At 32.4% G+C, this 15136-nt stretch overlaps 3 protein-coding genes across 3 annotated transcripts; all 3 read right to left on the reverse strand.

The window, feature by feature from the left end:
* Positions 1-2368: 2368 nt before the first annotated feature.
* MONOS_11267 (uncharacterized protein) lies at positions 2369-2665 on the reverse strand (the record flags this gene model as incomplete). Its single annotated transcript, XM_067863782.1, has 1 exon — positions 2369-2665. The coding sequence occupies one exon, from the start codon at positions 2663-2665 to the stop codon at positions 2369-2371; it is 297 nt and encodes a 98-aa protein (XP_067721196.1).
* A 6487-nt stretch (positions 2666-9152) lies between these two features.
* Positions 9153-9938, reverse strand: MONOS_11268 (uncharacterized protein; the record flags this gene model as incomplete). The annotated part of the gene is made up of 1 exon (XM_067863783.1): positions 9153-9938. One exon carries the CDS (start codon positions 9936-9938, stop codon positions 9153-9155), a length of 786 nt encoding a protein of 261 aa, XP_067721197.1.
* Positions 9939-10370: 432 nt separating this feature from the next.
* Positions 10371-11738, reverse strand: MONOS_11269 (uncharacterized protein; the record flags this gene model as incomplete). Its single annotated transcript, XM_067863784.1, has 1 exon — positions 10371-11738. One exon carries the CDS (start codon positions 11736-11738, stop codon positions 10371-10373), a length of 1368 nt encoding a protein of 455 aa, XP_067721198.1.
* Between the last annotated feature and the right edge of the window lie 3398 nt (positions 11739-15136).

Consider the following 15136-nt stretch of genomic DNA (forward strand, 5'->3'; position numbering starts at 1 on the left):
AACGTAATCAAGAGCATTGCAATATCACTAGCCTTGCCTGCCAGTCAACTTCAGAGTTTTTGAACAAAAAAATTTTTTTTCTAACAAACGCTTCGAAACAGTTTATGTGGACGAACCTCATTTTTGCGAGAGAAGCAAAAAAAGAATTGGACAAGATGAAAAAATGAATGGAATGAAAAAGAATATCAGAGGAAATGAACTAAGAAGAAAAGAAAGAAGCAAAAATTATCATTTGACACGTCCGAACAAAGAACTTTTTGATAATCAAAGCAAATATTAATGCAGTTTTGAATAAGTTTGAAACTGTGCATATTCATTTCTTTTTCTGAATCATAATGCCATAAAAATCTTCGTTATTCTTTTCATTTGGTAATATTTCAATGAAAAGCATCAAGCTTGAAAAAGTTGATTTAGTGTTACAAAAACTTTTGCCAAAAAAAGAGAATGCGAATGATAATGATGATGGAAATATAGTTGTTGGAAGAATCATATTTGAGAAAATAACTAAGATAGCAACGAACAGCATCGTTGAACTTTTTCGAACAGGTGTTGACACAACAAAAATGGTCATCTACAAAACGAGAACCAAAAATGTGGAAAATCTATTTGTTGAGATAGAAAGGCTTTTTTATTCAAATTGCAGAATGGAAGGAACTTTGATTGTGTGTTTTAAACAATCACGGAGAAATTCTTAACGCACTCAAGAAAGGGCACAGATTGTTTGTATAGTTCACACCTGCGGCTCCCGAGCCAGTTGCATTTGCTCTGTGAAATATCACATTCACTGATTTTTCACATTCAGAGTGGGAAACATATTTGTTAGGTGCACTAAGACAGAAGTTCAAATAGGGTGATTTATAAACCCGAACATTTTTATAAACCCGGTTATTTTTTTTGTTCGTTGAAACAGAATAAATACAACATAAAAATACAAAAAGCAAACTTTTCCACGTTTATTTTACTATTTTATGGTAGTTCAAAAATTTTTTAGTTTCAATTTTTGTTTTTGATGAAGATCAAAGGATTTTTTTATTTATTTTTGATCATTTGTTTTGCTCATTTTTAAGCAACTCTCTTTTTTTGTTTATTTTCAATTACAAGGTCATAAAACAAACATAATGAAGTTTTATTATTCAAAATATTTTTTGCTTTTTCTTATTTTTTCGATTGTTTTTCACATTTCATCATTTTTGACAAAAAATATGAAAATATGAAAATTATGAGCTGCACAATATTTTTTTCTTATTAAAAATGATGTGCACGAAAAGATAATGATTTGCACAAAGCATTTTCTATGTTAAAACTTTGTGAAATGTTGTTGATCAAACAGCACACATCAATTTTTGATAATTACAAATATGCTCATTTCTTATTAAACAAAACTTAAAATGACTAATTATTAAGAATACCAACACATTATCATCTTTTTTACGTGATATCGTAAAAACTAATTCTTTTAATAAAATATTAACTCGGAAATTTTCATTTTTTCAAACTTTTTGTCAAAAACGATGAAATGTTAAAAACATTCGAAAAAAAAGATAAAAACATAGAACATTTGGAATTATAAAACTTCATTCGGTATGTTTTATGACCTTGTAATTGAAAATAAACAAAGAAAGAGAGTTGATTTAAAACGGGAAAAACAAGTGATCAAAAATAACTAAAAAAATTCCTTTGATCCTTATCAAAATCAAAAATTGAAACAAAAAAATTCTTGTACTGTCATAAAACAGTAAAATAAACATATAAAAGTTTGCTTTTTATATTTTTGTGTTGTATTTATTCTGTTTCAACGAACAAAAAAAATAACCGGGTTTATAAAAATGTTCGGGTTTATAAATCACCCAAGTTGAAGAGCAATTCTTGCTGTATTTCAGATTATTATTTGTGAAAGAGTTTGCATTTCGTAGACACACGTCAGACTCGTACGCTGGAGAAGAGGATCTTCTGCTGATGGTTGTGAAATACAAAAGCGAGACGATCTTTGCATCTTCCACAATATGCAACAATGCAAATAGCAGGCAATGTGGAAAGTTCAACAAGCTCTGTGAGTTTCAGAATAAGGGGGTGCAATTCATCATTCTGTCTCAATACTCCTAGGTGTTGGTGCAGCTCCAGAAAGCCATTTGCGCTTCATATAAAACAACCACTGTGAATATTTTTTCGCTTGATGGAGTTTACATCCTCTGCTCTCGTCCACATCAAGCCAGCCTTCCAGCTCAATCTCGCTATCATCTCAACCTCTGCAAATGCCTGGATCGAATGATTCGACTTTTTCTCCAGTCTGCCCTTCTTGCACACAGGCAGCGCTATTGTGTACAACTCCCACTGCCACCTTCCGCTCTCCTTTGTCCAGTTTTCTTCTTCAGCCATCTCGCCATCTGCTCATCCAGTGCTCCTCAATTCCTTCCAGCCAGCTATCGATGGTGGACACAGGACTGTCAACTGCTGCTCCGTCCGACAACTGTGTCAGCTTATCTGTTTTTCCTCTTCTCAGCTGGTGACTGTATCGTTCTTGCAAACATGAACCTACGGCACCTTCAGCTGTCAGCTGGTGTCTTCGAGTTCCAGTAATGCCAGAGCGCCTTGGCACACTGAGTGGCAGCCGAGCATCTGGTATTTTCACAGGGCAGTGTCCTCTGCCTCCCAACCACTTTCGCATGAGACATTGCCTTTTCCGGATCATCTTTCCGCTACAACACAAACGCAGTCGCTAGAACCTATACCTTCTTTAATTGGCCTGTATTTTCAATGTCTTTTACGTCTGCACACGTGGACCTATCCAATTGCACTTGCTTGCAACGTGCCCCATTTTTTGGTTATGAAGAATATGAACAAGCATAACAACTTCCTTTTACAATTTCGTCTCTGCAAGCAAGACAACAAAACCGTTGTCTTCCTCTTGATGCATTATCAGTAATGATGATGCAAAACATGAAGATAACAGTTCCTCTACTAGCTACAGCCATTCTGATTGCAGCAATCCATCTTCCCGCCAAAACATCACCTGCTCTTATGTGGCTTTTCTGAAGCTGGCTTTTTTGAAAGGAGTATTCAAAGCGATATGCAACGCCTCCATATGGATGCTTTCCAGCGGAAACAAACTTGTAAACAAATCCTGCCAAAGACAATCACTCTTCTTCATCACGGTCTTCCATTCTGCCCAAGAATCAAAAAATGAAGCAAACGAAAATGTTTAAAAAATGCAATATTCAAAGGATTTTCAAGGAGAGAACCTTTGTCAACACCATTTGTCATTCTGATTGGAAATAAAGAACCGAACTGGGCATAGGTGTATTTAAGGAACATTTCCTATCCTTGTTTATTCAATAAATCATTGTGATAAAGAATAAGTAGATTTAATAACAAAACATTTGTATGGACTAGAATTTTGAAATTCGTTTTGTTCCTTGAGAAAAATCAATTTTTTAAAATCACACATAAATCTGAGTATTTTTTCAAAATTTTGATAAAAATTGATAATTTTGAAACAAAAAGTTGATGAAAGGTCGTTTATTATTGTATACTCTTATTAAATTAATTAATTTTTGAGAAATAAAATATTGAAAAAAACAAATAAAAAAATTTATATAGTTTGATCTATCCCACAATTATATTTTTAATATCAAAAAAATAAGAAATTACTTTCTTTCGTCAAGAATTGAACCCCAGCTTGTAAATCTGAGACAAATCAAATGTTTAGAAATATAATAAAAGTGTGCACTGGATGATTATTAACATTTCATTCAATTCTTTTCTATTTTTGATTATGATTTTTAGGAAGATTATTTGCATGCAGTTTGAGGATGTTTATGTTACACAATGATGATCTTGAACAAAGAAGCTTTGTTGATACTTATGAAAGTATGAATATCATATGAATTAATATATTAATAGAATATTTTAACGATTTTCATTATTTATTATTTATTTTTAACTGAATCAATGTTGAATGTTAAATGCAAGAAGATATTTATCGATGCAACAACTACTGCACAAGAAAAGAAGGAGAAGTGTATTTGTCTGCAAAAAAGAGGAGATTCGAATCTGGATTGTTGAAATGAAGTTCAATGCAAACACGGCAAAAGTGGGAAATGATATTTTCATTGATTACATCAAATCACATCCCAAATAAATATGTTCTAATCATTAAATCCTTGATCTTATCAAGTGAATATCTTCAATGTATATAATACACATTTTATGTTAAATTAACAAAGTATATTGTTCAAATTTCGTAAATAACAACAACCAGTTGAAGTTTCGCAATCAAAAGATGAAGTTTGGCAAGGCTATCATTCATCAAATCTCCATTGGTATTAGCTTCTGCTTTTTTTTTTGAAAACAACAACTTTTCAAACATTATGAATACTGGAAGCGGTGAAGGAGGTCTTACAAGAGTGTCATTAAAAAATGACGAAGATTTGATCAATAAATCAACAAATGCATTATCTTGTTCACTTTCATCAGGCAATGGAAAAGGAGGATTTTTGTATTTGAATTTTCAAAATTGTTTGAATGAGAAGCCATTTCTTTTTGATGCAGGAATTTCTTTTGAGAACAACAAAGCAGCCATTGGAAAGAATGTGTTCATTTTTGGAAAGGACTTCAACAGCACTGTGACAAACAATACTTTCAAGTTCGATTACTCATCAATGAAAGATGATAACAATTTGTTTGTGGGAAGTGATAACTTTTACTCAAACAAAGATATGTTCATGTTTCTGATTCTATACAGCTCAATTGAGATGTTTATCTCATCGGGTGGATTTGATGTCGAAAGATGTGGAAAAATATTCAAAAGTTATTAATGCGAAGGAAGAAAATATGAAGATACAAACGCAACGAAAACTCTTTTTGTGAAGATATTTCGAGAATCAGAGAAGAAAAAGTTTCAAGAAATTAATTTCATGGAAGTGAAGCTTGTCAACTGAAAATTTGGAAATGAAAAAAGCGAGAATAAAAGCAGATTCTGTAAGGATCATAGGTGGATAAGGAATATGAAGGACAAAGAAATACAAATTGATTGTGTAATAATGAAATGGTATTAATAATGCGCATGAGAAAAAGAGATGATAAAGAACAAAAGAGTTTAAATAGGATAAGTTGGTGAACATAATGCAAAGACTGAAGGAGAAGGAGTGTTGTTTGAGAGAAACGATCAAAGATAGAGATAAGTTGGAGAAGGATTGACAGATGAGAGAAGGAATTCTGGAACGCTGTTGATGAGAAGCGAGGGAATAGATGCAAAGTGGGAAACGATTCGATATTTTCAATGTGTATAAGTGAATATGTGAATGGAGGGGCATTGAAGCGTGAGGTAGCAGAAGGCCTAGTGGTTGTTGTTGAGAACAGCATATTTGAAGGATTCTCGGCAAGGTGGAATGAAGAAAAATGAGGAGAGATTTTCATAAATGCTGTTGAAAAGAGCTGCTCATATTGCTTTGGGGTGAATGGATGTGTGTTTGAGAGGAATAGGGCAGGTGAAGGGAAAGACGTGTATGCGGTCTGTGAGGATTTGAAAGCATCAATTCTTTTGAAACGGTTTGAGATAGAGCTTGTGGGCAAGGATGGGGAGGATAAAGTGGAGCTGTGAGGGAAAGATAATGGAAGATTTTCAAGTGAGAGTGTTGATTTGCTTCTGTTTCTGGTGAAGTTCAGTGAAGATGAATTCCGTGGATCGAAGATGAACAGTTCGAATTTAAGGCAGAGAGTGGAATTGTGAATGAGTGAGTGAAAAGATGAAGAAAACAAGTATTTTGAAGATGCTTGCAAATGGACAAAATATGGAATTGAGAAAAGAAGGTTGAAATGTGAATGTTTCAAATTCAATATTTGAGTGTAAAGAGATAGGTGTTGTTTGATGTGAATGTTTGCTCATCCACTGAACAAGATTATGAATATGTTTGATTCCTTTGTTCGTATGGCGTTATTTGAGAAAGTATGATTTTTTATTAGTTTTCCATTCGTTGTTGAAGAGAGCTAGAAAGAGATTAGTGTATTGTGTGATGAATGTTGAGCATGGGGGAGAAATGGAGATTGAACTGACTTGAAAGGAGAATGATGTGTTGAGAAGTGCAGCTGCAGGAGGATGTGGTTGAAATGTAAATGAAAAAATAGAATAAATGAATATGTGTGTAAGAGTTTGAGAAATAAAAACAGTTTCAGGAGAGGAATATCAAAGAACAATGTTTTAATGAGAACTGATTTGAGTTGTGTTTGTGAAAGGAACAGTGCACGGAAGTTGTGGAATAACTATCTGGGTTGTTTGAGGAAGTGTGTGGAGTTGGAGAGTGATGTGGATACAGGTGAAAAGGAACTGGAAAAGAAAAAAGGAGAGTGAAGTTTGTGAAGTGTGATGATGAGGCAAAACTTAATGCAATTAATGGTGAGATGATGTTGTTTTTGCGAAGAACTTGAATAACAAACTCTTTTATGAAATAACAGCTTTTCTTTATGTTTGATAATGAGAAAATTGTGGTTGAGTGATTGTATTCAATCTGATAGTTATTTCAAAATCGAAATTCAAAAAGAATCAATGAATTTCATTTCATTAACGCAATTCCAACTCTTGAAAATAACCTTTTCATATATTTCGATTATGTTCGTGAAAAGAAAAGGAATTTCTTTTTTTTCTTGTATTGTTTTATTGTGTTATTGTCAAAAAGTGAAGTGAAACGGTGTTGTGATAAATTCATCTACAAACTAATTGGAGATTGCTCGGTTCCAACATCTTTTGCTTTGATGAAACTTCTAAGAATTTTTCGATTTTGAATTGCATTTGTTTTTTCTTTTTCTTTTTTCGCCATTTCCTCAATTTTTGTTTCTTTTTTTTCACAAAACATTTTTGATTCAAGAATTAAAGTTTCAATCTGTTGATTTTCAATAATTTTCACAAATCTACCATTTTTTGATCTGTTTCTGATATTTCTTTTTTTTCTAACAGTCTTTGTTTCTAAATCTGAGATGGTTTCTTCTTCTTCTTCTTCCTCTTCTTTCTCTTCTTTCTCTTCTTTCTCTTCTTTCTCTTCTTTCTCTTCTTCATCGTCTATTTTTCTTCTTTTTAAAAATTCAGTTTTATTTGTTTCAATCAATTTCTTCGATAATCTTTTTTTCTTTAGAACTTCATCCAGCTCACTTTCATCAACCATTTCATAGTTTCTTCTTTTTTTCATTTCCTTTTTTATCAAAAAAAAAGACGATAATTTGAATTTTCTTTCTATATTCAAAACATTTATCATATTTTCAGTACTGTCGTTGTAAGCACGAAAAAAACATCCATATTTTTCTTATCAATTTTTGATAATTCTTTCATGAAAGTTGTTGGAATCAGTCTATTGTTATATCGATACTGAAACTCATAGACATATTCCTTTGTCTTTAAATATATTCTCCCTCGTTTTGGAATATGATTTTTCAAATGAGACCAGATACCTTCAATTGTCTGTGTGTAAACCTTTGGATTTTCCGGTTTCACAAAATTGAGAGTGTGATTAACGCTATCTATTGTGAAACCGTTTTCACTGATGCAATTATATGCTGACCACTTATCAGACATTATCGTTGTTGATCTTTCAATGTTTTTTTTGACGAAATAGAAAATTGTATCTGCTTTTCTATCGGGAAGAAATTCAACTATCAGTCTTTGAGGCTTTCCTTTTTCCTTTCTTTCGATTACACCCCATAACCACTGTTGTTCTGTGCATCTTCCCACTCCATTTTTTCTTTTGTGTATTAAAGTTTCATCGATTTCAACAATGCGATTGTCTCCAACTTTTTCTATTTTGCTCGTTTCAAAAAAGCAGCATATTCTTCGCAACTTTTTGAATAATTTTAGTACTGTCACTTTCGCAACTTTTGTTTCAAAAACTGTTTCTTTGATCGAATGTCTGTACCAAAAATGAAACAATAATGATGTAAGCTTGAATGGTGATAAATGAAATTCCATAAATATAGAATCAAAGTTCCAACTGAAAAAATTTCCACATTTCGAACATTTGAAGGCATAGTAATCATTTTCTTTTTTTTGCAACTTCAGATCCATATTTTTTTGCATTTCCAACATGTTCGATTTTTTTTGATCAGTCCAAATTTCGATAACAATTCCATTGCATACTGATTTTTATTGTTCGAAAGAATCAGAAACTCGCTGAATGTTAATTCTTCGAAATTGATTTCGTTCTCAATCATGAAAAGGATGAAACAGTTTGAAAATTGATCAATAATTCAAAATAATTTTGTTCAATAATGGGTATTTTTTTTTTGATAAATTGAATCTCAATTTGATTTCATTCTTTGCAACATATGTTAAGTTGAAAACAAGAATATTTTTAATAAAAATGGCACATTATATTTATAAAATTTTAAATCAAAATGACAATAAATAAAAACTGCATGTGCATAAGTTCACAATATTTGAATAACATTACAAAATCATTAATGTTTGAAGAAAAAAACATCGTTATCCACTACAATTACATAAAAATAAATTTCAACAAAGAATTAATTATCTATTTTGTTAGAATGTCCCATGTATTCAATCACTCATTAATACAAACGAACACTTAACTCACACATTTTGAGAAGTGATATTGCATTCTGAAAAAGATATTTGATGATTTTATTTTTTTACACAAATAAAACGAAACAGATTGTTTGAAACACACACAAAAAAACAGAAATCTCATTCAAATCCTTAATGAAAATTAAAATGTTACTGAAAAGGGAATAAGGAAATTATATTTCACGTACGACAAATATCAAAAGTTCAAAAAACCATTGTTAACACCATTGTGCCAACATCAAAAATATAACACTATCATTTTGAAGCTTTGAATGTATGAATAGCAATTTTAATAAACATATAAAGTTGATTTTTTTATGTGCAACATCCACTTGTGTGATTATTTTTGAAATCAAATTTTTTCTTTCAAAAATTTCGATTAGAAAAATTTTCTTAAATATTAACAACAGAACACTAAAAAGTGAAAATACTATTTGAAGATATCTTCATCATCATTTCAGTTTAAACATTTTGAAAATGAAATGGTTTTTATGAAATTTATCATTAAAATACAAAATCTCTATTCAATGACAAATAACCTTTGAAAAATCAATACAACGAAAAAATTTTATGATTTCAAAAATAATCACCCACTTGTTGCGGCTATCAATGAGCATTGAACAGCTGTCAATGATTGGATCTCAAATAAACAGTTTTCAAGTCGAAGAACCCCACTCGAAGAGATTAATGAATTCATATTTGGCTCAAATTGACTTGGAATCTTGAGCTTCAAAGATAACAAACTGAGTGACTGAATTGATGAAATAACAGATGAAGTTAATGCTGAATTCCCTTTGATTCTCTCATTAAACAGAACAGGCTTGTATTTTGTTTCATCTCCATTATTCACACATCCATCAAACGCAAGTGCATGTGTGAAAGAATAAATATCTTCAATTGTCCCTTCATCCCTCACTTTCACTTTCCTTTCTCCTTCCCCTCCATTCATGTCAATGTGACTTATTCCGCTCCACATCGATTCACACGGATATCCATCGCTCCCACATCCCAATGTGTCATACCCCTCCCTCGACACACACACCACCATTCCCTTCATTTCAACAAGAAACAGCCCAAGATCAACACTCTCTGCAAAATAGTCTCTGTCAATCCCTTTCATATCAACTGCCATCCATTCTCCTTCTCCATTTACATATTTTAATTCAAATCCAAACCTCTCCTTCGTCACTGTTCCATTCAGTTTCTTGCATGAAATGAACAAATCCCTTCCCTCGGCAGCAACATTGCCTTTGAATATCAATGTTGGAAGTGAAAAGTTATTCAAACAATTGTCACTCAAATCCAGATATATTCCTCCACCTCTTCCTCCATTTCCATTCGCCGAGCATCTCAATATGGATGATGATCCCATTTCAAGCAAATCATTCAGGTCCATCTCACTTTTCACACACACTCAGCTCACACTTTCTGTCTCGATATTCTCAAATCTGCTTCCTCCATCAACTCTCAAACTCGATCTTCCATTCTACGTTATCAGCGATCCTGCTCCCACAACACACCCCAATGCTGTCATGTTTCTCAATGTCACTTCCGATCCACCATTCCCCACTATCACTCCTCCTCCACTGGTCTCAATCCCATCCAATGAACAGTTCTCAAATATCACATTCCCTCCTTCTGATCTTGCAATTCCACTTCCTTCAAATCTTATCCCGTTCATTTCTGTTCTCTCTATTCGAATTGCCCCTCCATTCCCAATCACTATCCACTTTCCACATTCATTCACATTTGAATTCCTATTCCCATTCCCTTCTCCTGCTGAAAACAAACAATCCAAAATGAATCATTCCCCAATCCTCACTTCCACAATCGATTCATCACCAATTGCACTTGCAGAGGAAGAACATTGAAGAGAAATCTGAAGAAGTGACAATGTCAAATGTGTTTGTCCATCCTCTTCTGTCAATTCAAATTTCCCTCCCTCTTCAACAACCAGTTCTCTAGTTTCTTCATTCCCTTTGATTGTCAGTCCTTTCCCACATCTGTTGATAGTCTTGCTCACTGAAGCAGCACCAACAAGCATAATCTTCTCTTTCTCATCGTTCAACCGATCAAACCCAATATCAACAGACGAGCAAGGATTTTCTTTCGCTCCACAACTTGATAATCCGTTTCCAGCATTGCTCACAAACAAATCCGTTCCTAACCTTGGAAACAGGTAATTGATCAGTGAGTCTTCTTTTCTTGGTTCAGATGACTCAAGCACCCACATCTTATTTTCTGCTGTGACTCTTGTGGCTGTCCCTTCCCAAAACGCTGGAAGAAGCATCGTCCATGGTGATCCACACACCAAATACACATCTTCTCCTTTTTCTGCAACATTGTTCGCAAAATCATCATTTTTCAGAGAGTATTCAATATTCGCTGTCTCAAATGTCAGATGCAATCCTCCTCCTTTTCCGCTTCTCTTTGCAACTCTGCATCCATTGATCTTGTTATCATCAAACAACAAATTCCCTCCATCTCCAACAATCAGAACAATCCCTCCCACAATTGCGCTCATTGACTCGCATCTGCATTCCTCAAATACACATTTGTTAATATCCACACACTTGCCATTCCCCACTCTCCTATTCAACACCCCTCCATTCCCATTCTCTCTCTGAATCGATTTGAATGTGCAGTTCCAGATTTTAGTATTAATCCCTTCTCCAATCTCAATCTCATTTCCATCATCAAAGCTCGATTCATTCATCGTTGTGTTCTTAACCTCAACATCTCCTCCATTTCTCAGCTCAAATAAGCTTCTTCCCACATTTTGTCTTGTCACATTCCTCACAATCACCTTATCAATCAATCCTCCAACCCCTACTCCATCAAAAGTCACCATCCCTGATTTGGTCATTGCAAAATCTCCAAATTCACAACTTGCCAGCTCCACTATCCCTCCTTTCCCACAAATCAATCCCACTCCAATCTCTTCTGATTCTGCGCCAAATGAACATCCTTCAAATCTCAATGTGCTTGAACTGCACAGAAATACATACTCCTTTCTTGATTCGGCAAATGTTGATATCGAAAATGCCAATGATGAAAATGAGATTGCTCGTTCGCTCTTTATCAAAAATACGTTTTCTCCTCCTTCGCTTATTCCAATCTTTGCCTTTGCAACATCTCCATCAATGTTCATTTCTTGAGCGTTGAGTGTCATTTCATCGAAAATTGAACTTCCATCAACGAGTTTTAGTGTTGCTGGCAATGTGCCAAGCACATTTGTTCCTGCATATATCAATGTGGAGCATGGAAAGTCCAGATATCCGTGCTAATGATAACCCATCCTTCCATTTCCACCTTTCACATAACTAATATTTGATTTCTTTCGAAGATCAAATCGAGATTGGCTTTCATTGATCTGCGATGTGATGTTGTTACATTCAGTGAAAATGTCATTTCCCACACTTGCAGTGTTTGCATTAAATTTCATCCTCACAAATAAAAAAATCAAATCTCCTCTTTCCTTTGTTGCTAGATACACTCCTCCTAACCTTCTATTTGTTGTTGTCGCAGCTGTAATGACTGATTGTTGATTAATAATAATCATTGATCCAGCTGCATCCAATGCTTCGAATATTTCCCCTCTAATTTTATTTGAATCTATGTTGTCTGCAACATTCCGAACTGAGAAATTATAATTTTATAATATATATTGTCAAAAGTTAAAATTACAGATTAAATATAATAATAAAATATGTTGCATACGTTTATCCACATTTTCAATATATTTTCAACTATATCCACCAATATTGGACTCATGTTGTGTGACGTTGCATAACTATCAACTTCAAATTCTAAAAATCAAATTTTGTTAATAATAATAATATATTTTAAATGACAATCATTGCATACAATAATAAAATATTTGCATATTCAATTTGCTATATATTGGAAAGTGTGCACTAGACCTGTGCGACAAGTGGCAAATTTTGTCAGTAACTGACACAGGTGACCGACAAGACAATCTTTTTATGATCATTACCTTAAATTGCTTCTGAACATTTCATTGAAGTGAATTTTTATTATCGAATGAAATCATAAATAATTTTAAAAATATTTTTAACGTCATATTTCATTATCAATGGAGTGTTTCATATTTCAATTGAATTTCATATTTATTGAATAAAAAAGATTTGAAACATTAATTTGAAGAGAGAAAAACTGGAAATCAATTTTTCTTGTATGATAAGTTTGTTAATAAAGATAAAAAAGTTTAAAAGAAATTTTGAACAAATGATTTTATTTGATTTTTAAATAATTAATATTACCAAAATAAAATTTTAACTGACAAGATCTGTGAAACATGGAATTTAACATGCCACTGGAAGTCACTTCTGTCACTGAAGTCACCTAAAGTCAATGATATGAAAATATATGAAAAAGCAATTGAAAAACAAATCATCCTGCTTTGCTGCTGAAATGCATATGATTTCACTTTTTTTGTCAGTCACAACCATAACATTTCTGATTGTTATACATATTCTTCAACTTTTATGAACAAAGCGAATGCAAAGCATTAAAACCAACAGAATCGTACTGTTTGAAATATTTGACAATAGAACAAACATTCGTGAAACTGAAAATTGAAATGGTATTATCGAAAATTTTATTTATAAAAAATTATTTAGTCTCTTTTTATTTCAACACTGGCAAAAGTTTATTATTATCTTCGTAAGATGAAAAATGATGAAACAAGTTTATCCTTCGCTGTTTTGAAGAATGTTCGAAGATCTTAAAAATTTTTGATGTTAATGAAGTCCATGAATTGTTATTTCTTGTTTTGCTGTAACTTAAACGAAAAATGATGTTCCACATTTAACGAGGGGAAATATTTGCGCAAAATTCAGCTTTGAAGATTTTGGTATGATTAATCCGCAATAAAGAACTATGAGAATCTCTCTGATTTTCAAATTGGAATAAATTTTTGTGTTTTCAATACAACTCATAATGACAGTGAAAAAATGGAAATAGAAAATAAATAATGAAGTTTGTTTATTTTTTTGAAGAAATTATTGGATTGCAAAGTCATTGCCTATTGTTTGAGCAATCGACCAAAAATCAATCCATATCTCTGAACATTTCTTTTTTCGTTGATTTAATTTTCGAAAAAGTTTGGAAATTGATTTTATCATGATAATTTCATTTTTTAAATAAATGTCAGTTTTATTCTTTGTGAAGTGAGTTAAAAAAACATACTTTTAAAATTTTGTTAATAAGCAATGGACCTAAGATTTTTCGAAACATTGATATAATAATTGAATGAGTTTTATGACAATTTTTTGTGATTACAATCCTTTCCTTATTATAATTGAAATGATTTATTAAATCTTGAAACTGTATCTTTCGAACCTTTTTCATCCATTATTTCATAATCCTTCATTTCGTCCGCCCTTTTTTCTCTTCTTCCATTTCATCATCTCTTTTCTCCCAATATTTTTGTTATTTTCAAAAAGACTATCAATCATTCATATTCCATTTTGTCATCAATGTTGGTTGATGAATCTTCCCCAAAACTGAATCAACTGCTCCATCTTTCAACAAGTTGATAACTTTTTCTGGCTTGTTATTCGTTTTATTAAATTTTCATCTCTGCAATTGTTGCCTTATACAACTGTAATTATATCATGAAGCTATTAAAAAACCGAACAATACAACTGATAAACTCTCCAAATTCCAAATACCTCAACGTTCATGATGATATGCAAAAATTCATTTCAGAGAGCTGAAACATTAAAACTATTTCATCATTTGTTTCTTTTCCACATTATTTTCCCTTTTGATCCACGTTTCTTGACAACCCTTCCAGTTTCCTTTTTGCTTCTCCCATAAAATGCTATTCGTTCACTGTCAAATGCTCCAATTGGCTTTTATTGAAAGATCTGCGTTCCAAAGAATGCCTTGCTGAATGATCAATGAGATAAGTTAGGTTGCTATGTTCCTGAAGATATTTGATGATTTGTGTAAGTTATTTCAAATGCAGAGTTTCTCCAAATTATCAAATCAACAACGAAAAATACTTATCAAAAAATTCTAAAATAAAACAGAAATGTACTCATACAAAATTCAATATTGCTCAATGCGAGCAATGCAATTTCTGCTTCTTTTCGAATATCCTCTGTTATTTTGTTCGATGCAATTTTCAGAATGACAGGCACACAAATTTGATATATTTCAGTTTTGTAGATGAAACTTTTGGACATATAGTTTTCTCTAAAATCGACAGCATTTTTTCGTTTCTCCCTTCTTTTGTCAGATCTTCTTTTGCAATCATCTGCACGAATCTGATGCACAACGATAAATTTTGAAAACAGCTTATCCAATTTCTCATCAAATTTATGAAACCTTAAATGCACTTCAGTGACAAAATTGCATTCTTCAAAGAAAATCAATTTTTCAACCATTTCGAGTCAAATGTTGCACAGTTGTGAAATAAGAACAAATCATTATTTTTCCTCATCAATTTCAAAAATCATTTTATTCGGTTCTCATTATATGCTTTATGTCGCTTTTTCTGGAATGTTCCAACTCAGAAAACAATAATTACGAAAAAAATAT

Source organism: Monocercomonoides exilis, assembly GCF_001643675.1.
Source record: "Monocercomonoides exilis strain PA203 chromosome Unknown scaffold48-729018, whole genome shotgun sequence".
Taxonomy (NCBI): Eukaryota; Preaxostyla; order Oxymonadida; family Polymastigidae; genus Monocercomonoides; species Monocercomonoides exilis.